The sequence below is a fragment of the Trichosurus vulpecula genome, chromosome 1 (genome assembly GCF_011100635.1).
Source record: "Trichosurus vulpecula isolate mTriVul1 chromosome 1, mTriVul1.pri, whole genome shotgun sequence".
NCBI lineage: Eukaryota > Metazoa > Chordata > Mammalia > Diprotodontia > Phalangeridae > Trichosurus > Trichosurus vulpecula.
In genome coordinates, this window is record NC_050573.1 from 541,265,654 (window position 1) to 541,290,915 (window position 25,262).

The following is a 25,262-nucleotide window of genomic DNA, read 5'->3' on the forward strand; positions in this document are numbered from 1 at the left end:
GGGTCTTCCTGACTCCAGGCTCACCACCTAGCTGCCCTAATAAGCAAATATTGTCTTAATATTATTGTGAAAATGGGGGAGAGAGGTAAGTGGCATAGTAGATAGAGCACCAGCCCAGGAGTCAGGTGGACCAAGGACACTTGCTAGCTGTGTGATCCTGGGCAAGTCACTTAACCCTGATTGTCTCTGCTCAAAAAATTATTGTGAAAATATGTTTGACCTCAAGGACCTTCTCCAACCCTGAAAGAATCTCTTGGACCCCCCAGGGGACCATGCTTTGAGAACTGCTAGGTTAGATGATTACTAAGGCCTTAGAGCTCTAAATACATTGGTCTTCTGAAAAGAAATCTTGGTTGCAGGGTAATAAAAAAACAAGAATTCTGAGTTATTGGAAAGTAAACCCTGAAACAACCCATAAGCGAGCAGTACTTCACTTACAGAAACTACTCCAGGAGGGCAAATCCTAGAGGGTTTTTACCAATAAGAGTGAGCATGGGATGCTTTGAGGAGACTTATTTTCCCTCCCATTCCCTTTCCTATTCTATTCACTAGCTCTCCATGTTGGCTCTTTTTGGCTTTCTGCCTGAACCTTGCATTCTTAGCTGAGGTGTAGCAGCCGTCGGCCCACTTTCTGAGATTAAAGAGCTTGAACTTAAGCTTGCACGTTATCACCTGTACGTTGACCTTTTCGCCAGTGCTGAAGGGAAGGCCAAACTTTCTAATTATGCTGTTACCTCTGCTTTTCCCACTGTTTGTTTCAGACTGCCTATCCCTTAGCTCTGGTATTTAATGTCATTTTTTTGAAGACTTGTTGGTCTAGTCATTCAAGGAAGTGACCTCTCTGACTAGTCTTTTGTTTTAAGGGTTTCTTTGCTGTGGTCAGCAAAGGGAGAGGGGGAGGTCCTCCCTCTGTGCATAGTAGTGTTGAGTGAGATAAAAAATGAAGTCTCAAATTTCTCCATCATGCCTGGTCTCCTGGCTATGTAAAGAGGGATGAAACATTGTCATACCTCCCCTTCTTGACGTGGGAGGGATGTTGCATGTCTGGGTCTGATCAGTACTTCTGATTTCAGATTCTTTTCTAAGATAATTCATAGATCAAAGGCATGTTCTCTATTCATTGGAGTAATTGGCCTCATTCCAGACAACCAAATGCTTTAACCAGTACCTCAATGTTATGGCATTTTTTGGTCTTACTGGTATTCAGTCCTCATGCCAAATAATTATTTGCCTAGATATCGAATACAAATCAAGATGATGTTGAGATATAGGGTGCTATTCTAGAATGTTCTGCCCTGTCTTAATTACATTTATTTGTTACCATTCCCAACTTTTGCTTGCTCATGGCAAATTCGTGGAGAAAATTTTAGGTTAGGTTCCATTCAAAACTTGTTAGCTCTGACTTCAGATAAGAGGTTAAACAAACTTATGTAAGTGAGCACTAGTTACATGTCTCCACCTAATTTCTCAAAGCCACGTTGTTCAAATGCTGTGCCTCACCAGTGCTTTCTAATTGGTTTCATTGCTTTTGTTAAATGTGCTTATCTATCGCAGGTGCTAGTCCTTTACATGTCACTTTTGCATGGCACGTGCTCTGTGGATGTTTGCTACTCCATTTGTTTTTAATGGCCTGGTCTGTGTGTGTTGCCTGTCTAAAGAATAACATAGTACCCTACTTTAAGGTTTTCAGATATCTCATTTGGAATAGTCCAATTTTTTATCATTGGTTATAATACTCGTAATGTTTTAGACTGCACTAAAGCTGCCATGCAGAGCACTCTGATGCCTCAGCAGTGGCTCACTAGTTTTACACGTCACCTCATTTATTCTTCACAACAACCCCATGAGGTGGGTGCTGTTATTATCCCCATTTTACAGATTAGCAAACTGAAGCAAATAGGCTAAGTGACTTGCCCAGGGTCACACAGCTTGTGTCTCAGATAGGATCGGCACTCAAGTCTTCTTGACTCACAGGCCAGGAGTCTATCCCCATTGTACAACCTAGCCACCTTTCAAGTAGATAAAAGAAAATGAACTTGAAAAGGGTGTCACTTGCCAGGCAGTTACTCTGGTACAAAGAAGGTACCATCCTGTCTGGGGAGCTAAGACTAGCTTATGGCTTTTCCCAAAAAACACTTCCTGAGAATGTGCATATATAGCTACTGGATCTGCTGCTAAGGTTCTTGATTTAAAATTTAATCTCTTTTCTTGATTTGTATATAGGATACATTAAAAAATATCTTTGAACGGGCCAGCTAGGTGGCACCGTGAGTAGGGTACCGGCCCTAGAGTCAGAGGACCTGAGTTCAAATTTGACCTCAGACACTTGACACACTTGCTAGCAGTGTGACCTTGGGCAAGTCACTTAACCCCAATTGCCCTGCCTTCCCCCCTCAAAAAAAAAGAGAAAAAATATCTTTGAGGTAAATTTTAACTAGGAAAATCTAGTTATGTGAAGCTTCAGTGTCTGAAATAAAGTAAACACAATCAGCTGGTGTGACTGGTATAAGGCAGCCAAGTAAAAATGGGTTTTACAGAATCTTAAAGTTACGAAATTTGTGTTGTAATCTCATGAATGACCTTTAACATCAGATAATCTGCCTCAGACAGGTTGCTTTTTATAATGCACTCATGGAGTATATTACATTCTACAAGGTTCTTTCACATACACGATCTCATTTGATCCAAACTGCCCTGGTCTGGTTGGTACGGTAGGAATAACTATCTCCGTTTTACAGATGAAAGATTGAGTAACTTGTCTGAGATTACCACATAGCAAATAAATTGTAGAACCAGAACTCAACCTGAGGTCTTCGTATGTCTTTATCTAGTGTTGTTTCAATGACACCATGCTGCCTAAGTCTCTTAATATCATTTCTGAGTATTATGTAATCTCAGAAAACCTATCTGTCTTGTTGTGACCTTCGTATATTATGTACGTATAGTAGTAATTTTTAAATTCACCTTAAAAATGTCTTCTCCTGCTTCAGGTCCCCAAATAAACATGCATATAAAATGAAAAGTATTTTAATCTATGCTGTAATGTCTACATGCTGGTCTGGGTGGACAGTGTAGCCCAAGGTGACTTTAAATGCTAAGTCTATAAGGTGTCTTTTCCCTTTCCTTTATCCTTAGCCCTTTCTGAAAGCAGTCTTAGACCTACAAAAATAAATAACGTGGCAAGTTTCTCGCATAAAGAGGATTACAGAGAGAACATTTCACACAGAATTAAAAATAAGGAGGAGGAGAGGTTGATTGGTGTTAAGCTGAAATATCTCCTTGTAGTTAAGGCAATGTGTTTTTTATTACTTTCTGCCAAAAATAATTAATTCCCCTGATTAAGCATTGTTTTTCGATTTTAATTAGAATCTTCCAGTTGAGCTTTTGTTGTACTGCTCTTTGAAAGCAATTTTTTCTCATGCTTTCATAGCAAACTAAGTTAAATTGAAATTATATCCTCGGAAACATACTTTCCCATGGGATTATCTTGTTCTACATGTAGATTTTGTGGTTGTCGAGTCCTTCTGAACATTCATTTTGAATGGCTATAGTGCACATTAAAATTTCTCAGAGACATGTAGTAACAGGAAAGTTTGGTGCCCCGAGGATGTCCTGTGCTCTTTTACAGTTATTCCATTCAGATTTAAAGTCACTTTTTCAATAAATAAGCTACTAGTATCTTCCTTAGTTAAGCTTGTAAGAGAGCCTCTTCATTCTTTCCTTGTAGTACCTGACCAAACAAGTGGAGCTTCTACGACAGATGAATGAACAACATGCAAAGGTTTACGAACAGCTGGATGTCACTGCACGGGAACTAGAAGAGACGAATCAGAAGCTAGTTTCAGACAGCAAGGCATCCCAGCAAAAGATTGTAAGGTAAGGTTCCTATGGTTTCTTGTCATGGAAGTTGAGGAAAACCTCAAGGAGCTACTTGACCTATTCTGTAGACTTGGGACAGGATTCGAGTGAAGGGTGATCCATTAAAGTGATAACATGGTAAAGTTCTGGCTTGTTTTTTTTTTTGCCCTGGATAAAGGAGAGTAGGTTAAACAGAAGTCATTTCCAATTAAGAAATCCTGCTTTCAGTGTAACTAATCTCTCTTCACAGCTTGTGCCCTTGATTGAATGTGACAAGCTGTTAATTGGTCTATGTTCTCTCCTTCTAGTCTGACCGAAACAATCGAATGCCTACAGAGCCATGTTGACCACCTCCAGAACCAGATGGAGGAGTTGAAGACCTCTAGTGGCCGGAGGGGGAGCCAGGAGAGATGTGAGCAGCGGAAGTCAGTGCACAGCTTCTCATGTCTGAAGGAACTTTATGACCTACGCAAGTAAGTTGCTACCTGTCTCTTCCATTTGTTTTTACAAGCAAAAACATTTTTTAGTGCTTGGTGAATTCAGGGTTTCAGTTGAGCAGAAAGCATATACTTTTCAAAATGTACCTTTCTTGAAAAAGTTGGTTTTTAAATCACAAGTGGTCTGAAGCAAGGCTATAGCTTTGAGTTATGAGTGGTGGGTTTTTTCATTAATGGCAATTAAGTATAAACCCTCATCACCTGGATCTAGAAATTTGACGAAGATAGATCTGGCTTTATAATTACTTCATGAACGCTGTTTCATTCATTTCAGTTCAGACACACATTCTTCTTTTATCTGAAGATATTCTAAGAAAGATTTTGAGTTTTCACATTAGGCATAGATTAATTAAATGGATACTTTAGTAGCCAGAATGTTTCCTGATTAGCAACATGGAAAACAGGTACTTTTTAATGAAAAATGCTACTGGCTATATAAAATTCTGGCTGATGAGGTTGTATAAATGGTTGATACTAATTAGTAAAATATGAGCCTGTAGGAACCAGCTTAAGCATCCATCCATATTGATGGAAGTATTCCCAAACCCCAAGGAGGAGTAGAAATACTAAACTTCTTTTGACCTGGGATCCAGAGTACCTAACAGGGGAGTAATAGTAGTTCAAGTACCAATTTATGAACTCAGCAATGTAAGTATTCATGATGGCCTAGAGTTCCCTCAGGAAACATTGTTAATGACAGGAGTCTCTCTGTGCTAACTCTTCCAAGGGAATAAAGTAATTTATGGCCTCAGGAAGGCCTAGCCCTGGTATCTAAGTTATCCCATAGGAACTGGTGTCACATTTACCTCCAAGTCCAAATTTGAGTGTATATTCTTGAGAAAGTAGACACAAGTAATGTTGGCTTATAACTTTATCACAGCTGTATTTGAGTGTGACCAAGCCAGATCACATTGAAAGTAGATTGTCTTATAGCATCAGTTCAACAAACATTAAGCACCTACTGTGTGCAAGGCACTGTATTTGGTGCTGGAGATACGACAAAAACAAGAGACCCTGCCCTCAAGATATGCAGATCAGTGAAATCTAAAGAGTATACAATATAATTTCAAGTGCACTGACACCTGAGGGAATCAGGACATGGGAGGCCTTGAGCTGCCATTTAAAGGAAGCTTAGTGGTTCTAATAAGGGGGGAGGGTATTTCATACATGAGGCAACCACTTGTTCATCAGCAGAGATAGAAGATTATGAGTATGAGAAGTAATGAGCAGGCCAGTTTAACCAGAAGGGAGTGGGTGAAGGTGAATAATAGTAACTAAGATTGGAAAGCTAGGTAAGGGCCAGACTGTAGAAGGCTTTAAATGCCAGCCCACGGAAGAGTAAGTGATGTAATCAGAACTGCATTTTAGGAGCACCAAGCATGCATGTTGTGGAGGATAGATTGGAGAACAGAAACTGGAAGCAGGGAGCCCAAGTAGAAAGCTGTTGTGATAATCCAGGTTGAGAGTCTGAGCAAGGGTAGGTGTTGTAGGAATGAAGGGAAAGATGCAAGAGAGGTAGAATTGACAAGACTTGGCAAGTGCATGGGTGGGTTGGAAGGCAAGTGGAAGGAAAGCATCAAAGATGACTCCAGAGTTGTGAACCTAGGTTAACTGCTGTGATGGTGGTATCTTAAAAGAATGAAGTCTTTTGAGGCATATGGAGAAGATTGCCTGTCATAAGGGTCTGATAGCCAATAGCTGACATCTGATGTCTTGGCGTAGAGGTGAGGAACCTGTTCTTGGCACATCTTCTCCAGAATAGGGCTGCTGTGTATGGGTGGATGGGACAATCATGGAAAAATGGGGAAAAGTTCAACTGGCCAACTCTTACTTTGCTTTTTTCTGCCAGGGAAAATTACTTTTATACTGGAAAGGGGTATAAAACTGGCAAACTGCCACCCTTTCACATGAACTATGTACCCCAGCATACAGAAAGATTTGGCAGATGTGATTAGTGAAGCACTCTGGTGACCTTTGTGAGACTGAACCATTATGGAAGTGCCAGTACTTTAATTCTCTGAGAGATGTTACCTTCTTCCAGGGTTCTTCGGGGGTGAGGGTTTTGGTTATCTGGGTTCTCCAAGTAGCCATATTCCAGCTATGAGGAGTCTTGTCTAAGGCTGTCCACAGCTTTTTTCAATCCTTATCAGTCGCTGGCAATGTAGGACAATTTTTAAAGCCTGTCCTATCTGAGCCTTCTTTGTTGTTGCCCAAGAACCATGAAGGCTGCCAGGTCTGTTCTCTCAGCCCTTGGTGCTCTCCCTGTTGGTCTTAGGTTACCTCTTTCATAAGAGGGATCTTACCCATCATTGAAGCACTTTTTTCAGACCCCTCTTGTAGTCTTATACCACCAGCCCTATGTCTACAGTTAAGTAGATTTTTAACTTCAGAGCCAAGATGGTGGCTGGAAAGCAGGGACTTGCGTGAGCTCCCCACTACGTCCCTCCAAAAACCTATAAGAAATGGCTCTGAACCAATTCTAGAACTGCAGAACCCACAAAATAGCAGAGGGAAGCAGGGCTCCAGCCCAGGACAGCCTGGATGGTCTCCAGGTGAGGTCTATCCCGCGCAGAGCTGGGAGCAGAGCCCAGCGTGAGCGGCGCGGACCAACCAGACCAGGAGCTGGGCGGAGCGTGCCCTAGCGCCCTGAATCAGTGAGCTGCAGCAGTTCCCAGACTTCTCAACCCACAAACACAAAGACAACAGAGAAGGTTAGTGGGAAAAGCTGCTGGAGTGGAAGGAGTTCCCAGTTTGGCTACTGCCCGGGGGGCAGCTACAGAAGCACAGCTGCAGTTGCTTCCAGCCCCAGGACCACCTGGGGGGAGGAATTAAGTGGCAGATCAGAGCAGGAGTGGAGCCTGGTGAAGATTTAAGTCCAGTCTGGGTTGGGGGTTCTGGGTGAAGGAGTGCTGGTGTGGCAGAGCTGGTGCATCCCCCCAAGCTTGGAACATAGTTCTCTTAACTCTACAAGCAGTCATACCCCGCTGAAAAACTCAAGGGTCAGGTTAGTTGGCTGGGAACATGGCCAGGCAGCGAAAACGCACCCAGATTCAGTCTCAGACTTTGGAATCTTTCTTTGGTGACAGAGAAGACCAAAACATACAGCCAGAAGAAGTCAACAAAGTCAAAGAGCCTACAACAAAAGCCTCCAAGAAAAACATGAACTGGTCTCAGGCCATGGAAGAGCTCAAAAAGGATTTGGAAAAGCAAGTTAGAGAAGTAGAGGAAAAATTGGGAAGAGAAATGAGAAGGATGCGAGAAAACCATGAAAAACAAGTCAGTGACTTGCCAAAGGAGACCCAAAAAAATACTGAAAAATACACTTAAGAAAACAACACCTTAAAAAATAGACTAACTCAAATGGCAAAAGAGCTCCAAAAAGCCAATGAGGAGAAGAAGGCCTTGAAAGGCAGAATTAGTCAAATGGAAAAGGAGGTCCAAAAGACCACTGAAGAAAATACTACCTTAAAAATTAGATTGGAGCAAGTGGAAGTTAGTGACTGAGAAATCAAGATATTATAAAACAGAACCAAAAGAATGAAAAAATGGAAGACAATGTCAAATATCTCATTGGAAAAACCACTGACCTGGAAAATAGATCCAGGAGAGATAATTTAAAAATTATTGGACTACCTGAAAGACATGATCAAAAAAAGAGCCCAGATATCATCTTTCAAGAAATTATCAAGGAGAACTGCCCTGATATTCTAGAGCCACAGGGCAAAATAGAAATTGAAAGAATCTACCGATCGCCTCCTCAAATAGATCCCAAAAAGAAATCTCCTATGAATATTGTCGCCAAATTCCAGAGCTCCCAGATCAAGGAGAAAATACTGCAAGCAGCCAGAAAGAAACAATTTGAATATTGTGGAAACACAATCAGAATAATACAAGATCTAGCAGCTTCTACATTAAGAGATCAAAGGGCTTGGAATATGATATTCTGGAGGTCAATGGAGCTAGGATTAAAACCAAGAATCACCTACCCAGCAAAACTGAGTATCATGCTCCAAGGCGAAATATGGACTTTCAATAAAACAGAGGACTTTCAAGCTTTCTTAGTGAAAAGACCACAGCTGAATAGAAAATTTGACTTTCAAACACAAGAATCAAGAGAAGCATGAAAAAGTGATCAAGAAAAAGAACAAGAAAAAGAAATTGCAAGGGACTTACTAAAGTTGAACTGTTTTGTTTACATTCCTACATGGAAAGATGATGTGTATGATTCATGAGACCTCAGTATTAGGGTAGCTAAAGGGAAAATGCATATATATGTATGTTTATGTATATGTATGTATATATGTATGTGTATAGAGAGAGAGAGCAGGCACAGGGTGAGTTGAAGGGAAGATATCTAAAAGAAATAAAATAAGGGATGAGAGAGGAATATATTGAGAGAGGGAGATAGGGAGAGATAGAATGGGTAAATTATCTCACATAAAAGTGGCAAGAAAAAGCAGTTCTGTAGGAAGAGAAGGCAGGTGAGGGGGAAATGAGTGAATCTTGCTCTCATCAGATTTGACCTGAGGAGGGAGTATACCATATATATTCAATTGGGTATCTTACCCTCCAGGAAAAAAGGAGGAAGAAGATAAAAAAAAGGGGTGGAATGATAGAAGAGAGGGGAGATGGGGGTGGAGGTAATCAAAAACAAACACTTTGGAAAGGGGACAGGGTCAAGGGAGAAAATTCAATAAAGGGGGATAGGTTAGGAAGGAGCAAAATATAGTCAGTCTTTCACAACATGAGTATTGTGGAAGGGTTATACATAATGATACGCATGTGGCCTATGTCGAATTGCTTGATTTCTTAGGGAGGGTGGGTGGGAAGAGAAGAGGGGAGAGAATTTGGAACTCAAAGTTTTAAAAACAGATGTTCAAAAACAAAAAAAAAAGGTTTTTGCATGCAACTAGAAAATAAGATACACAGGCAGTGGGGCATAGAAATTTATCTTGCCCTACAAGAAAGGAAGGGAAAGGGGGATGGGAGGGGAGTGGGGTGACAGAAGTGAGGGCTGACTGGGTTACGGGGCAACCAGAATATACGCCATCTTGGAGTGGGGGGGAGGTTAGAAATGGGGAGAAAATTTGTAATTCAAACTCTTGTGAAAATCAATGCTGAAAACTAAATATATTAAATTTAAAAAAATATGACAAAAAAAAAGATTTTTAACTTAAGTGAGACAAGAAATGTCACCCAAGCATTTATTCATTATCTACTACATGCCCGGCCCTGTTCTTTACAAGTATCTCATTTGAACCTGACAACTGTGGAAGATGCTGTTATTTTCCCTGTTTTATAGTTAAGGAAACTGAGGCAGGCAGAGATTAAATGACTTACCCAGGGTCACACAGCTAGGAAGTTTGAGGCTGGATTTCAACTTAGGTCTTTCTGACTTCAAGCCCAGCATCCAACCCCTGTGCCACCTAGCTGCCTGTTAATAAACAGCCTTGTCCCTTAGCAGAGGAAGGTGACAGTGGGGAATATTTGAGACTTAATTCCCCAGTAAGTTAACATACTACTCTCCACCTAGTAATAGATTCCTCTGGGAATCGAACTTCTTGGAGATAATTTAAATTTAAATATTAAGCGATTACTTTTAGATTATGATTAAAAGACCTGAGTAAGAATTTGCTCACTAGTCTTATGCAGCTTCATTGTAGCCAATGATGGTTTTGAAGACAAAATCCTAATAATTTCTGTGTGTTGTTTTCCCCTCCCCCAAGGCACTTTGTGTATGATCACATATTTGCTGAGAAGATAACCTCTATGCATAACCAACAAACTCCTGACGAAGAAGAAAATGAGAACTTGAAAAAGACGGTCACCATGTTACAGGCCCAGCTGAGCCTGGAGCGGAAGAAGAGAATGACTATGGAGGAGGAGTATGGGATGGTCCTGAAGGAGAACTGTGACCTGGAACAGCAGCTGGGAGCCTCAGATGCCTACCGAGCTCGAGCCCTGGAGCTAGAGGCAGAGGTGGCAGAAATGCGGCAGATGCTACAGACAGAACATCCCTTTGTGAATGGCGTTGAAAAGCTGGTGCCAGATTCATTGTTCCTTTCTGTCAAAGAACCCAGCCAGACCCTGCTTGAGGAAATATTCCTGGCTGGGCCAGAGCTGAGCAAAAAGCCTCTCAAACGCAGCAGCAGTGACATTGTCCTGAGTAGTCTGGCTGGGAGTGACATCGTTAAGGGCCATGAAGAGACTTGCATCAGGAAAACCGAGGCCATGAAGCAGAGAGGTATTTCCCTGTTACATGAAGTAGACACCCAATACAGAGCTCTGAAGGTTAAATATGAAGAGCTGCTCAAGAAGTGCCAGCAGGAGGAGGACTCCCTGAAACATAAGGCTGTGCAGACTTGTAGGGGCCCCACCCCAGCGCTGAATGTGAGGAACGTAGAAGCTGAGCCGGTCCCCAGCAGCCAGGAGCTGGCCAGCATCATTCCAGACTCAACTAGTTCTACCACTACCCCTCCTCCAGAATACAAAGCTCTCTTCAAGGAGATCTTTAGTTGCATCAAGAAAACTAAGCAAGAGATAGATGAACAAAGAATAAAGTATCAGTCTCGCTCACCGCATTCTTAGCTAACCTCTTTGTAGTACTCTAGCTCTTGCTGTTAGACCTTTTCTCTCATCTCTCCACTTCAAGCCAGGGTTTGTAAGTTGGTCCAGGTTATCCAGCGATCACTGTAAATGTTTGCAAATGAAGTCTCCTTCTTTGCTGACCAAATGCATGGAGCAAGGAGAGGAAGCAAGAGTAGCCATTAGGGTCAGTAGCTATGACAAAACCAGCCTGCTCTCTGCAGAACAGGGGCTGGTGCATGGACTTTCATGGAATTTATTTCCCCAAAAAGCTGAACAGGGTGTTTGTAGAAGGGTTATGTGTACTTGTAGTGGGAGGGTGGGGTCTGAAAACACTGGTACTCAAAGTGGGCAAGTCACTCTACCCACATGGTCAAGGTAGCTTAGTGGGATCATTTAAAACCAGGTAAAAGTCAATGTTTGAGGCAGCTATCCTGTTTTGTGTAGGGCACATACATGATTTTAAAATACCATGAATTAGTTATGGAAAACGTACCAGAGAATAGACCATTTGGTAATGTAATTTGTAATAGGGCAGACTATATTTTCTAATTTGATTGCACCTGGTATTACTTAAGAGTTGACTTTAAACGTTTACGCCAAGTTACTCATCACCACTCAAAAAGAACCAAAGGAGGGCAAGTTATTCACAAAGCACACTTTGTATGCTATGAATGTGGAGAAATAATTATCCTCACACTTGTTCTTGTAACCTACCCATTTTCAAGAGCAGATTTTTTGGAACTCATTTGGAAAGGAAAAAACGGGAGGAAGGGGAGGAGGAGCATGGGGATTGTTCTTAAGGCTTGAGTTAGGACCAAGGTTTTTTTTGTATTATGTATATTCTGTCTTAATAGGTGAAGGTTTGTTGGCTAGCTGGCCAAATAAGCTCTTCCTTAGTTCCTAGAATTTTTGTCAGTGTTTCTCACTAATTGTAGAAGTTGTAAAAACTTATTTCCTGTCTATTTCCTTATTAAACAGTATTTGTTACCTACACATCACCTATATATGTTGTTATCAATTAAGACTATTTAAAAGAAATGGAGAACTGGAGTTCTATACTGTAAATATTTTTCTAAAAATAAAGCTATCTATGGAAATAAACACACAAGTCTGTCACTCAACCAAACTTCAAGATACTCCACTGGCCAAATGTATTCTTCCCCCTTTAATAAGTGGCAAATGTTTACAAAGAATTCATAAGGAATTAAGAACTGTATGGCTGCTTTGGAACAAAGTTTAAAACACCATTTATTTAGTAGAGACAAATGCTCCATTATTTGGCACTCTGCATTGCTGAGGTGCAAGATGTAGTATGCAGATACAAGTAGCATCACTACTTACCACTCCATCTAGCACACATGGAAGAACCCCCATCCCTGCTACTGTTTTCACTGCATTTTTTATTCCATTTCTTAAAATAGCCTGAAAATGAAAATACTTAAAATTCCCTTGAAGTTCAAGTTGTCTCTGTAGGTTGCTTATACTTAACGTAAGGTACACTATCATTTCCCTTTGTTCATACTAAAATCCCACTAGTATACAAGTAGAAAGTATGGAAGATCATCAGATAGAGTTGGACAGGATCTTGGAAGTCAAGTTCAATCCCACTACCACCACACACACACACACACACACACAGCACGAGAGAGCGACAGATAAGGAAATATAAGGAAATGGATACTTTAGGCCTACTGGCAAGCCCAATAGCAAGCCAAGCTCCCAGAGGCCAAGGATCTCACTTGATAATTACATCCTTAGCACCCCAAACAGTATTTGGCACATAGGTGTTTAATAAGTGCTTACTGATTTAACTATCAACCAATGAGTGTTTGCCCTTTCCCCCGCCCCATGCCACGTTGCTGCTCAAAAGGTAGAGAAAACGGAACTTTTTTAGACAAACAGAACCACCTTCAGTCACAGACTCTCTTCAGTCCCAAACTTAAAAATAGCACCAGAGGAACCCAAAATCGAGTAATCATGTGCTCTCACTTTCAGAAAAACAAAATAAAACTTAGATCTACAATCAAGAAATCAGGACATAAGAACTCCCTTGGTATGCAAGTTGAATAATTCAAATATCTATCTATATATTTATATGGATGGAACATTTTCAGGATCACGTATATTGTGTAAAAGGTTGACGAGACAAAATCTGAGGTACATGCCTTTCACTGACTCCTAACGGGAAAGGGGATAGATATATATGACTAGTGTATTAGATACCTAATAAACTTTAAAAGGTATGCCCTTCCTCCTGAGATGTCATGACAGAGAAACTTTCAAAAAGAAACTACTTAAGAGCAAAAAAGCTATGGACTTAGATTCTAACTACACTTGAATTTCTATAGATCTGTTCTCATGATCTTCCATGGGTTATTAAAAAAACTGGAACCAATAACCTGGTGCTTACTACCGTCTGCTAAGCTACATAGCTAGATACCTGTCTAAACCAAGAAGAGATACTTTGCCTTGTTGACCAATACATAATCCATTAGGTTACTTTTTTAGGAGACAAATCAAGCTAAACATTGCATCTTTCATGTATTTGCCCAAATATAGATTACCCACCTAAAATACGATCGCTTTAAAAGAAAGATAAGCTCTAAAGTGAAAAAAAATAAGATATTTTTAAGACTTACATTTCTTTAATTCAAATGTTTTATTTTTATCATCACTGGCCTTTTGTCACCCACTATCATTCTCTTCTCCATCTTCCCAAGTCATCTACTATCATCCGTTGCATTCGAATATGCATTTTTTAGAAGCCAGAGATACTTTCATATTTAGATCCAGTTACATCCAATGACGGCTTAAGTTTCTCACCTACAAGTTTATTCATGGAAAAGTCAGGGTATTCTTTTCAGAGGTTGTCTTTAAAGGACTTTATTATTAGTTGTAGTTTAAACAAGTTAATGCTATTTTAAAAGTCTTATAACTCCATCTCTCATCTTGGTCTGTTAACAAAATATGATTACCTATATTTTTACAAACTAAAAAACACTTTACCTCTAGAAAAAGAACTGACTAAAAGGAGAAGGGAAGCTCAGGTTCCCACTACCAGAAGTCTTCAGGCAGAAGACTGTCGGAGATGCTGTGAAAAGGACACCTGTTCAGAAAGAGGCTGACTAAAATAATCTCCAGAGTCTGTACCCAAGACTGAGTTTGAGATTCTAAGATTCTGATTGTCGCATAACTAACTCAATTGGCAGTGATGTTCACCCACTGAAGGGAGTTATGATCCTTTAATGAAAACTAATGAATTTCTACAGAGCTCCCCAAAGCTTTCCAGCCTATGTAGTTGGCATCAAGAGGGTGAACAAGGAATATCCTCAGATTTCATACAAGGCAGATTGGCAATTGAGTAATTTCCTATATGCAGGCAAAAAAGTCAGTTTCCCAGGATCTCACACGGTCTAACTACTGGCTATGATGAACTGGTAGTAATGCCTTTGCAAAGAACCTGTTCATCAGAGCTTGGATACCTCTAGTTTTGACATTACAATAAAAAATCTCATTTTCCCTTCTATTTAAGGGTCTTCCTCCACTTTTTGTGCAACTGCTTTAAGAGCTGGTTACATTGCTTTTCTTTTGTCATAAAAAGATGGGGCACCAAAATGATGCCAAGAGTTTGTGTTAGCATTTATTTTTAAAATACACAAAATAGAGATTTGTACATCACAAACTGTGATAACTACACTTACATATTGTCCAGGACTTACCTTTATTTGCATAGATATGCAAACAGGTCAAAAGAATATATAAATTTAATTCATAAGTCTGTTCTATTTGCTGTTTCATGTAAACAATTAAGAGAAAGTTGCTACATAAGGTAGTAACATTGTTTAAAATTTTTAAATAGCTATAAAAACCCAACAGTATTATACTGCAATTTGGCTTGTTTAATGGAACTGGCAGATGCTTTTATAGACAGAAAATCTAAGACTGCGCATCAGCTTCTAGGCATTTTAAATATTAAAAACCTCAAGCTTTTCTCATTTTGTAAACAGAACTTTTAACTTGGTTGGCATTGAATTACAAAATAAAATATTAAACCATGATTTTTTTTTTCCATCTCGCCTATATCAGTATATACTCTTTTTATTATTAGAATGGAACCAAATGAGAAGCAAAATACATTAGAAATTCCAAATGATACTGGAAGAGGATCCTGGCTGATCTCTCCTGGGGGCACTCCTGCCTCCAGCTGGCCATGCAAACTGAATGTGACGACCTCTGTAACTGGCTTGTGCAATGCCCCGTGGCCACGTGAAGATCAGATCCTGCCCCATGTTCCCTGAAGCAAGTCAAGGTGTTACTTCCATCTCTGCTCACTGTGGTATCCATCCTCTGGCCTACATTTGTGGGGTTAAGCAGTTTACTATGACTGTCAGGACTGTACTGTTCCCTTAAGGTACCACATGCCTCCATAGCTTACACAGCAGTCCTGGGGATAGGGGAGGGGAAAAATCAGATGTGAGAAATTATTACAATGAAATTCAGTCACATTCATGATGTCCTGAATGATGCCACCAATAAATATCTAAACAACAGAGGTTACTGAACAGCTAGGAGTCAGGAGACCTGGGTTCTAGTCTGAACATGGACATGCTGACATATTTCTTTACCAGGCCAGCCTAAAGTTTCTTCATTTATGAAATGGAAAAAGCAAAATGACTATTCCAACTACATAGGGAAATTGTGGGGGGAAAAGACTATGTGAAAAGGACACTTTGGTTTTTTTGCACTTCAATGCCTCTTAGGAATGCTAAAAATCTAAGTAAAAAATTACTAGGGAAAGCAATATTTTCCTCAAAAGGGTTAACTGATACGATAGAACCTTGGACTAGGAGTCAGGAGAACTACATTCTAACACCAGCTCTGTCTGCTAAGAGATGGCAGTTTTCAGAGGACCTGGGTTTAAATTCCAGCTCTGTTAACTTAAGACTACCTGCATAACTTTGGGCAACCCTTTCAGCTTCACTGTTCCCATCTATCAGATGAAGGTGTTAAACAAGTTTGCCTCTAAGTCTTTGAGCCTAATAAGGTTCCCAATGCAGCTGTATGACCTTGAGTGCCCTGAATTCACTTCCCTTGACTGTGGTCATACAGACAGTAAACAGCATTGCTGGAAATCGAAGTCAGATTCTCCAGTTCCACAACTAGAGCTCTTTCAAAACAGTCTGTTTTGTAATTTATATGCCCCTGCCATGAAGGAAGGGCCTTTTTATCTGATGCACCCCAAGTGGGCTATTACCTTTAACACTTTATCCACCTCCTGTTTGCTGAGGTCTTCTCCACATTCTTGATTTAGTCGAGTCTGAATCAGATTCCGACGCACCCGGTAATTTTTGGAAAATATTTCAAGTAAAACCTGTCGATGCTTAAATAGCAGCAAAAACACAATCATTTGTAATGCTCACTCCAGAGAAAGGAAAATAATTTCCAAACAAGAAATTCACAGACATGACACAAGACAGGATGAGCTAAGAGTTCAGAAGATGATGATGTACCACTTCCACAGGAAGTTGTCCTTCCTGCCCTCCTTCTGAAGGGGGATGGGCAATACAGTTAAGCTCTCTCCGTCCTGAGACCCACCTGACCTCTCTGGGAGACCTGCACTTGGCCTTCAGCTCCACTTTAGGTCGGGGAGATAGCCAAACTATTTTCTATCAATGCCATTTCTAGCCCAAGTCACTTGGGTCTGCTCTCTTAAAAAGAGGTCACTCTTCTAACATGGAAATATATTTAATATGATTGTACATGTAAAACCTAGATCAGAATATGTGCTGTCTTGGGGACGGGAGGAGGGGGAAAAATTTAGAAGTCAAAATCTTATGTCGAAAACAAAAAATAAATTAATAATTTTTTTTAAAAAGAGGTCACTCTTCTTAGGTAGTGAAATGGGGGCTACAGATCCTAAATGTTGCATACACTGCCTATCAGTAGCTGTGCTGGCTGGCTTTCCTGTTTTTGTTACAAGGGTGGGTTCAATGGGGAAGAGGAAGGAGGGTACATCAGGAATTCACCATACAGTAAAAGCAATACTCTACACAGATCACAACTGATCTATGACTTGGTAAGTCCTAAAGAGTTGGCTGAAATACAGAGAAGTTAAATGACCTGCCCAGAGTCATACATATTAAGGTCAGAGGTACGATTTGAATCAGTTCTCCCTGATTCCAAGGCCAGCACTCTGTCCATTTTATCACGCTGCCTCCACCAACGACGCAAACAGAAAAGAGGCCGAAGTATTCTTCTAAATCCCCCCCTCCTAAAAGTGGGATGTGGAAGAAAACACATTGGGGAAATGTGGCCACAAACTTCAGTAGGGCTCCTTCGATGGTCAGAGCAGGTGTGCCTCACTTCACCAAAGAGCAGTTCTGTCTGAGACTATTTTCAAAGCACTGAGATAAACTTATGACTTACAGGCAAACTCATGGCCTTCATGGTTATGAAAATGCCAACTGTTCAAAACTCAAAAACCGTGGTGAATCCTTTTCTAAATCAAATAACTCCTTTGTAATGCAAACAGTCACCATGCATGCCCAGTAATGTTTTTTTAACGTCTGTATTTTCTTAAAGTGAAGTACATCTGGACAAGCCTGGGTACGTTCAGCCCTTCACCTTTCCCTCCACCTGCTGGGGCCAACTGTGGCTAAAGAGCAGACACCCTCCCCTGCCCCTCCCTCCCACCTCCACCCCACTCAAGAATCTGGCCAAAAAGAAACCCTCCTTCCCCCAGCCACTAGCGTGATAGGCCAGCAATAGCAGAAAGGGCCTGAGAGGTCCTTTACCTGATCGCTCATGTCTCCAGACTCCCAGAGTGCAAACACCTTCTGCTCATCAGGAGAAGCAGCAGTCTGTGGGGGAAACTAATCATGGCACACATATGAGCTGGGCTTGACCTGGATTTGATTTTCCTGAGCATAGGTCTGACCATTCACCCCTCTATTAAATAAACTCCAGTGGCTCCCTATAACCTCCAGAATCAAATATGAAATCTTGTCTGGCTTTTAAAGTTCTTCACAACCTGGCCCCTGCCTACCTTTCCAATCTTCTCACACCTCATTGGCCTCCTTGCTGTTTCTGGAATGGGACATTACAAGTGACAAGGCCATTCATTTTCACCAGCCTTGCCCGAGGCCTGCATGGGTCTTCTTCCTCATCTCCATCTCTTGCTGGGACTTAATTGGAGTCTCAACTAAAGAGATTCTCAGCCTTCTGCAAGAAGCCTTCCCCCATTTCCCTAGGCCCTTCCCCACATTGATTATCTCCCATTTACTGTCTCTGTCTTCTTGTTTGCGCATAACTATATGTTGTCTCTTCCTTGACAGCAAGCCCTACTTCCCTGACACAGCCATTCATTCATTCTCTGCAGATCCAATTCCTAAAGAGAAAGAAAAGAAGGGAACAAAAGAATGTCCCTGCCCCCAATCCAGCTGGCAAGGGGAAGAAGGGCCCACAAGCAACCTGAAGTGCTCTCTTAGAAACAGGTAAAAAGTGTAGATATGAATCATATGTGTATGATTCATGAGACCTCAGTATCACAGTAGCTGAAAGGAATATGCATATATATATGTGTATGCATATATATATATACATGTGTGTGTCTATGTATGTATATATGTAGGTGTGTGTATGCATACACACACACACACACACACACAGGGCACAGGGTGAGTTGAATATGAAGGGATGATATCTAAAAAAATATCAAATTAAGGGATGAGAGAGGAATATATTGAGAGAGGGAGAAAGCGAGAGAGAGAATGGCCCTGTCATGTATATGTGTGTGTGTGTGTACACACACACACACACACACACACACACACAGAAGGCACAGGGTGAGTGAATGTGAAGGGATGATATCTAAAAAAATAAAATCAAATTAAGGGAGGAGAGAGGAATATACTGAGAGAGGGAGAAAGGGAGAGATAGAATGGGGTAAATTATCTCACATAAAAGTGGCAAGAAAAAGCAGTTCTGTAGGAAGGGAAGAGGGGGCAGGTGAGGGGGAATGAGTGACTCTTGCTCTCATCGGATTTGACCTGAGGAGGGAATACCACACACACTCAATTGGGTATCTTACCCCACAGGAAAGGAGGAGGAAGAAGATAAAAAAGGGGGGATGATAGAAGGGAGGGCAGATGGGGGGGAGGAGGCAATCTAAAACAAATACTTTCAAAAAGGGACAGGGTCAAGGGAGAAAATTCAATAAAGGGGGATAGGTTAGGAAGGAGCAAAACATAGTTAATCTTTCACAACATGAGTACTGTGGAAGGGTTTTGCATAATGATATACATATGGGCTATGTTTAATTGCTTGCCTTCTTAGGGAGGGTGGATGGGGAGGGAAGAGGGGAGAGAATTTGGAACTCAAAGTTTTAAAAACAGACGTTCAAAAACAACAAAAAAAAAAGTTTTTGCATGCAACTAGGAAATAAGATACACAGGCAATGGGGCACAGAAATTTATCTTGCTCTACAAGAAAAGAAGGGAAAGGGGGATGGGAGGGGAGTGGGGTGACAGATGGGAGGGCTGACTGGGTTACAGGGCAACCAGAATATACACCATCTTGGAGTGGGTGGGAGGGTAGAAATGGGGAGAAAATTTGTAATTCAAACTCTTGTGAAAATCAATGCTGAAAACTAAATATATTAAATAAATTAAATATAAAAAAAGTGTAGATATCTCTCTTGAGCCCCAATATCCATCCCCCAGACATGAGGCTTCCCCTGTGCCTCACCTAAGGGGCACCCAGCCCTGGGTCTCTGCCAGGGAGCCCAGAGAACGGCTGAAGGAGCTGACACAGTCCTTTCGTGACTGCCCAGTGAAAGCCAGGCCTCTGCAGTTGGCAGAGACAAACAACTGGAGACTACTGTCCCAGTTTTCAGCCCTCGTACACAGCACTGCTTAACACTTGGGATATGCCTAACCTTGGCACCAGCATCTCCAGCCCTACCTCCACCTATACCAGTGGGATGGGGACACAGGAGTAGCAGAAGTGCCATATCCACTACTGCCCAGTTGCCTTATAAAAATTCAGGGGATAAAAAAGTTTCGCAGCCTCATCTTTCACCTGTGGATATATTATTATCATTGTTTTGGTGGATGAACATCTAAAAACAGGATAATCCAAAAATAGGTAGTTATTCCTATTTTCCAATCAATGTGGAGGCCGTAGCCAGCCAATCAGATTGAAGCCCTGGTAGGATGACAGAGCCGCTGCTGCAGTCACGGAGACTGCAGCTGCCCTCCCTGACCCTTCACAGCTGGATGATCCCCTCGGGTTTCTACATCTGTAATACACCAATGTCACAGAATTATCTGAAGAAACTGCTGTTGAAATGTGAGAGCCATGGTTAATTCCCCCAAATTCAAATACCCCAAACTTAGCCAATCATGAAAACACAAATGGGTTTGTGTTGGTTAGCTTAGCCCATCAGAAGCAACCACAGCCTCCTACGGCATCTTGGAAAGTGTGGGCTGGTAAGGCGCTGGCTTTAGCCTGCCAGGGCAGACCCCCATGAGACTTCTAGTGGAACAATGGGATGCTTGGGGCTACTTCAGGGCCCGTGTGGGGTGGTTCAGTATAGACCTAAGAGTCCCCCATCATTCACAGCACCAACTGGAATTGCCACTCTTCATATCCAGGTGACAGGCTCTCCACACCAACTCCTCCAACATCTCCCCTTCTGCCCAATAGAGTCTGTGTTTCAGGCCACTCGCAAATAAGGGGCCAGCAGAAATAGGGTCAGAAACTACCAGCACACCACTTGGAGAAGCTCTAGGGCTCCAGGCCACAGCTGCTTCTCCTCAAGATACATGCCTAAACAAAGGCTCCCTCCTAAACAGTAACACCCACTGTCCCTTGCTCGACACCGTGGAGTGTTACTTACAGGCACCAAAATCTGTTTGCAGCCAGCGGCCAGCACTGTGTCCTGAAGCATCCTGTCTGAAATGCCACTGAACAGTGTGTGCCCGGGGGGCAGGCTGGCCAAGTGCATGTTGAAGAGGCGCTTCAGTTCACTTAGAGTGAGCACAAATTGCCTCTGAAAGGTGGCCTCCACAAAAGCCCTCAGTTCTCGAGCCATGGGTGCTTCCCCACAGCCTGTTGGGGGGTGCCCATTGAGGGTGTCACTTCCTGTGGCTCGCCCAGGAGGGAGCCCGTTGGCCAACTTGTTTCTGAGGCTGCCACAGGTCGAGGTGTCCATGGGTTCCTCCTCCTTGTCACCTTGCTCTTCCTCTTCCTCCTCTTCACTCACTGGCTCCTCCTTGATCCGCAAGCTGGAGGAAGCCTGCATTGCCTGTAGCTGCTCCTTCTTCCACTGCAATTCTCGTTCCAGCAGCAGGTGGTTCTGTTGGGCCTTGGCCTTGGCTGCTTGGACTCGCTGATCCCCAGAGACCAGCATAACAGGCACTACAAGGACAGACAGAGTGCTGCTCAGAATGAGGAATCCCACATTTCTGGAGATGAGACACTCCAAGACCCAAAAGCTGAGCCCTTCAGTCTCAATTACACATTCATTCGGAAAAAAAACAATCTCAGAGAGTTGGCTGCAAGGGAGAAGGCTAAGGGGATAGGTAGCCAGAGGGTGGTACAAAGGAAGGGTCATTTCTCATCACTTCCCAAACAGGAAAAAACTGAGACTCAATGGAATTCTACAACCTCCTAAGAAATACTTGGTGAGAGAGCCAGGGCTGGAGGTCAGGTGTGTCCAGCCCTTCTTGGCCTCCACAGCTAGAAGGGCCTCTGCCACTTAAGCCAGTGCTGCTGCCAGTAGCAGTGACAGAGGGAAAAAAAAAAATCACAGTTCTCAAGTTGTGGGGAAGGAGAGAGGACAAAGAGAATTGATTCTGGAGTGGGAGGACCTGGATTCAAATTTCTACTTGTGTGACCCTGGGGCAAGTCACTTGACCTCCCTAGGACTCAGTTCCCTCATCTGTAATGGACTAGATGGTGTCTGAAGCCCCTTCCAGCTCTACATTCATGATCCTGAATGGCACTTGTGTTGTTTTGTGTTGTGTTGTGTTGTATTGTATTGTATCTACAGGACAACCTGCCCACACCATCCTAGCCAATCCCTCTAAAGGCAGGCAGGAGAGAAGGCACTGATCTCTCTCACTATTCACATACCAAGCCCTCTTTGTGTGCTGGGATCTGGGCCCTGGCTTTTGGCCAAACTCTCAACTCAATTTTCATGTTGAGCCTAGGTTAGCAACCAGGAGATTCAGATCCCCTCCCAGAGGAGGCAGAAGGGACAAGGAAAAAAAGCAGGGGAAAAGGTAACAGGTCGAAACCTTCCCTAAGCACTGCCCATGTAGCATCAAGCCTCAGGAAGAAAGGCCTTTGGGAATTTCCTCTTCCATACCCCTCCTCCCAACCCAGTCCACAACCTCATGGTCTCAGCCCAGATCCCTGTCTCTACCTCCTCCAAACAAACCTGATTGTCCTTCTGCAGTCTTTGGCACAGTGTCTTTTAGAAGACTATAGACTTTTTCTAACCTGAAATGGGGAAAAAGCACCAGATTAAAAAAGATTTTTTTGCTCATAGCTTTTCTTACTCTTAAGCAGAGCTACTATATAACCCCTCCACCGCCCCCCAGACTCTCAATAAATTTCTCAAGTTATCCAGAAAAAAGCAGCCTCTGACTTCCAACAACAGTGTCCCAACCACCTTCACCACCTCTCACTAAATCCCTTGGGCCACTCATCTCAGCCTCTCAGGTTTGCCATCTCCCCACAGTCCTCTGCCCTACACCTTCCTCTTCCTTCTCCATTCTCCGCCCATCTTCCCCCCAACTTCCAGCCCCTGGTCTCCCAATCCCTTTAGTTTTTTTCTCCAAAATCCAGGGCTCCTTTACTTTCAAGTTCTCTATCCCCCCACCCCTCAGCCAATACCTTCTCTAACCACCACCATTATGGGAAAACATCAGGTCCAGACCTTGGTTCCAAGTGCACAAATGTCTTATCGTGCTTTGGACCATGAAGCTAAGGAGCAGAGATCAGTACGTTTTCCTTGAGCCAGGGAGGCGGGCACCTCTCCTGCACATTCTTCCCACCCCCCCCCCACCAGCATTGCCACCACCCTCAGCAAGTGTAACTTACTTAGCCTGGATGCCCATCCACAGCATATGCTGCCGCTGGACGACGTCTGGATGCTTTTTGATGAAGTCCTCATCATAAGGGAGCAAGAACTCCCAGCCTTTGTTGATTCTCACCACAGCCATGTGCTCCAGAAAGTCCTTCACATCCTCTGCACAGAGCTGGGACCCAAAGGGACAATGGATTTGGAGAAAAGCTGGGATACCAGATTTAGCCTCTGGTGCTTTTCCCTGACAAGACCATACCGATTCCCCCTCTCTTTCCCCAAATTGCTCCAACAGACTTAAGTGAGGGCCTCAAGAATAGGCTGAGATGAAAAGCACCCATGAGGTAAAGGGGATGAAGTGATGAACTTGGGATAGACCCACCAAATACTACTCAGACATTAGCTGTGTGACCCTGAGCAAGTGCGTACGTTCCCTGAGGCTCAGTTTCCTAACTTGCAAATTAGGGATAATCATTACTGCAGTTAGTTTTGAAGATTACGTAATAATGCATGTCAAGTGCTTTACAAACCTTAAACCACATAAAAAGTCTACAGGAATCAGGGATTCTGTCACCAGCTCTGTGGGCAGCTGACCCAAGGTAGGTCATCTCTACTTGCCTCCTCAGCGGGAGGGAACAGCCTCTTTGGTTACCTGCCTAGCCTACTTCTTCCTTTCTTCCTTTCTCCCGCTACTCAGGCCCAAATCTGGGGGGCTTAGGAAATACATACTTACTTTTGTAACTGTTGCCACCTCTTTTCTCACTACCCAGCGGCTCTGTGTGAACTTCCACATCTGGGGAAAAGAAAGACAAGGGTTTCCACATGTCCTACGCAAGCTCTTCGATGACTTCCAAGAAGAGACAAAAACACACATCTCCAAAACCCAGAGGGCTGCACAGAGAGCCCTTGGGGAGAGGAGGGAGGCAAACTTCTGGTCTCCTTTGGAGAATGGATACCAGAAAGTCTAGAAATCACAGTAAACACACAGTCTACAGCATCCCCCACTACCAAAGCTCCCCTTTTAGATCTATATAAGCTATATATATATATATTTAGATCTATATAAGCTCCCCATATCACCAATATTGACATGAGGTGTCCTTACATTGGCTGGGGGTATAAGGGTGGGAAGCTAGGAACAAGCTCTTCTATCTCCCCTTCCATCACCCCTCCCCTCAATCCCAAACTCCACCTAAGAGGACTAGCACCTAGATCAGTAACTACCCCCCCACTCCACCCCCAGAATTCTTTAATGAGAATTCCAGAAGCAGCTGAACAGATAGGTAACTTTAAAGGCCAGCAGCATTCTTAAAAGGCACAAATGGCAATAGGAAGAGAGGGCTCCATCTTTTAACTCTCACATTCCTTTCTCCCTGCCCATCACCCTTCCTTCATTTGCCACCAATCCAAAGCACTACTTCAGCCTGCTTGAGAGTTAAACCAATCTATATCCTGGGTCAAATAGTATGGTGGGGCAAAAAGTACAAGGGACAGAAGCAGAAACCTGGGGTGAACGCTCAGCTCTGTCACTTACTCTCTCTGTGACTTTGGACCAGTAACTTAACTTCTTGGAGCCACAGTTCCCACATCTGTAAAATGCGGTAATCGATACCCATGTAATCAACTCAGAGGTTTGCAGGGAAAATCAAGCAAGATAAGGTAGGTGAAGCACTACTATGAACTGCTACATAAAGCTAAATATACTTTTATAGCAAGAGCTGGAGGAGATGGGAGAGAACTATATGGATCTATCCATCAGTGTGAAATTCGCTACTGCAAGAATTCTCAACCTTAGGTTCGTGAATGTGGTGAGCAATTTGGTAACTATATTTCAATATGATTGGTTTCTTTTGGGACCCAAGGCTTTGCCAGACTGCCAAAAGAGTCACTGACACAAAAAAAAGTTAAGAATTCCTGCTCTAGAACAAAAATGAGACCCAGAACAAGTGAAGTAAAGTCCAGTGAAAGAAGTTCCAGGATTACAGAAGACCATCCAGGCAGAGGGCAGCACATTTGGAATATAGGTTTGCTCCCTCTCTAGCCCAGGGGCAGTGAACAAGAGAAACCCAACTCTTCCCAAAGAGGCTCCACATCAGCTCTCTTTTTGCAAATCTCTGTTACTTACAACAAAGTCCCGACCCCTACAGAGCACTTCTGCAGGTACCCCACTGTGAGGGCTGGAGCTGTCCTTTGGGTACAGGATGTCACTGCCAATGAGAAACCAAACA

General features: G+C 42.7%; 2 protein-coding genes across 3 annotated transcripts in view; one reads left to right on the forward strand and one right to left on the reverse strand.

Annotated features, from left to right (window-relative positions):
* The window catches only part of CDR2 (cerebellar degeneration related protein 2), a 33,671-nt gene extending 21,633 nt beyond the window's left edge, over nucleotides 1-12,038 (forward strand). Inside the window, exons 3-5 of the mRNA XM_036742128.1 lie at nucleotides 3,728-3,876; nucleotides 4,167-4,331; nucleotides 10,082-12,038. Of these exons, the coding sequence (XP_036598023.1) occupies nucleotides 3,728-3,876; nucleotides 4,167-4,331; nucleotides 10,082-10,943 (1,176 nt within the window). The 3' untranslated portion in view covers nucleotides 10,944-12,038. The remainder of the gene's footprint in view (nucleotides 1-3,727; nucleotides 3,877-4,166; nucleotides 4,332-10,081) is intronic.
* Nucleotides 12,039-13,590: 1,552 nt separating this feature from the next.
* The window catches only part of POLR3E (RNA polymerase III subunit E), a 29,603-nt gene continuing 17,931 nt past the window's right edge, over nucleotides 13,591-25,262 (reverse strand). Inside the window, exons 15-22 of one of the 2 annotated variants that reach the window (XM_036741459.1) lie at nucleotides 25,160-25,241; nucleotides 23,768-23,827; nucleotides 23,052-23,209; nucleotides 22,387-22,448; nucleotides 20,842-21,362; nucleotides 17,738-17,815; nucleotides 16,198-16,323; nucleotides 13,591-15,387 (exon numbers count right to left, since the gene is read on the reverse strand). In XM_036741459.1, coding sequence (XP_036597354.1) covers nucleotides 15,331-15,387; nucleotides 16,198-16,323; nucleotides 17,738-17,815; nucleotides 20,842-21,362; nucleotides 22,387-22,448; nucleotides 23,052-23,209; nucleotides 23,768-23,827; nucleotides 25,160-25,241 — 1,144 coding nt within the window. In that variant the 3' untranslated portion in view covers nucleotides 13,591-15,330. The remainder of the gene's footprint in view (nucleotides 15,388-16,197; nucleotides 16,324-17,737; nucleotides 17,816-20,841; nucleotides 21,363-22,386; nucleotides 22,449-23,051; nucleotides 23,210-23,767; nucleotides 23,828-25,159; nucleotides 25,242-25,262) is intronic. The other variant, XM_036741460.1, reaches the window with a different exon arrangement.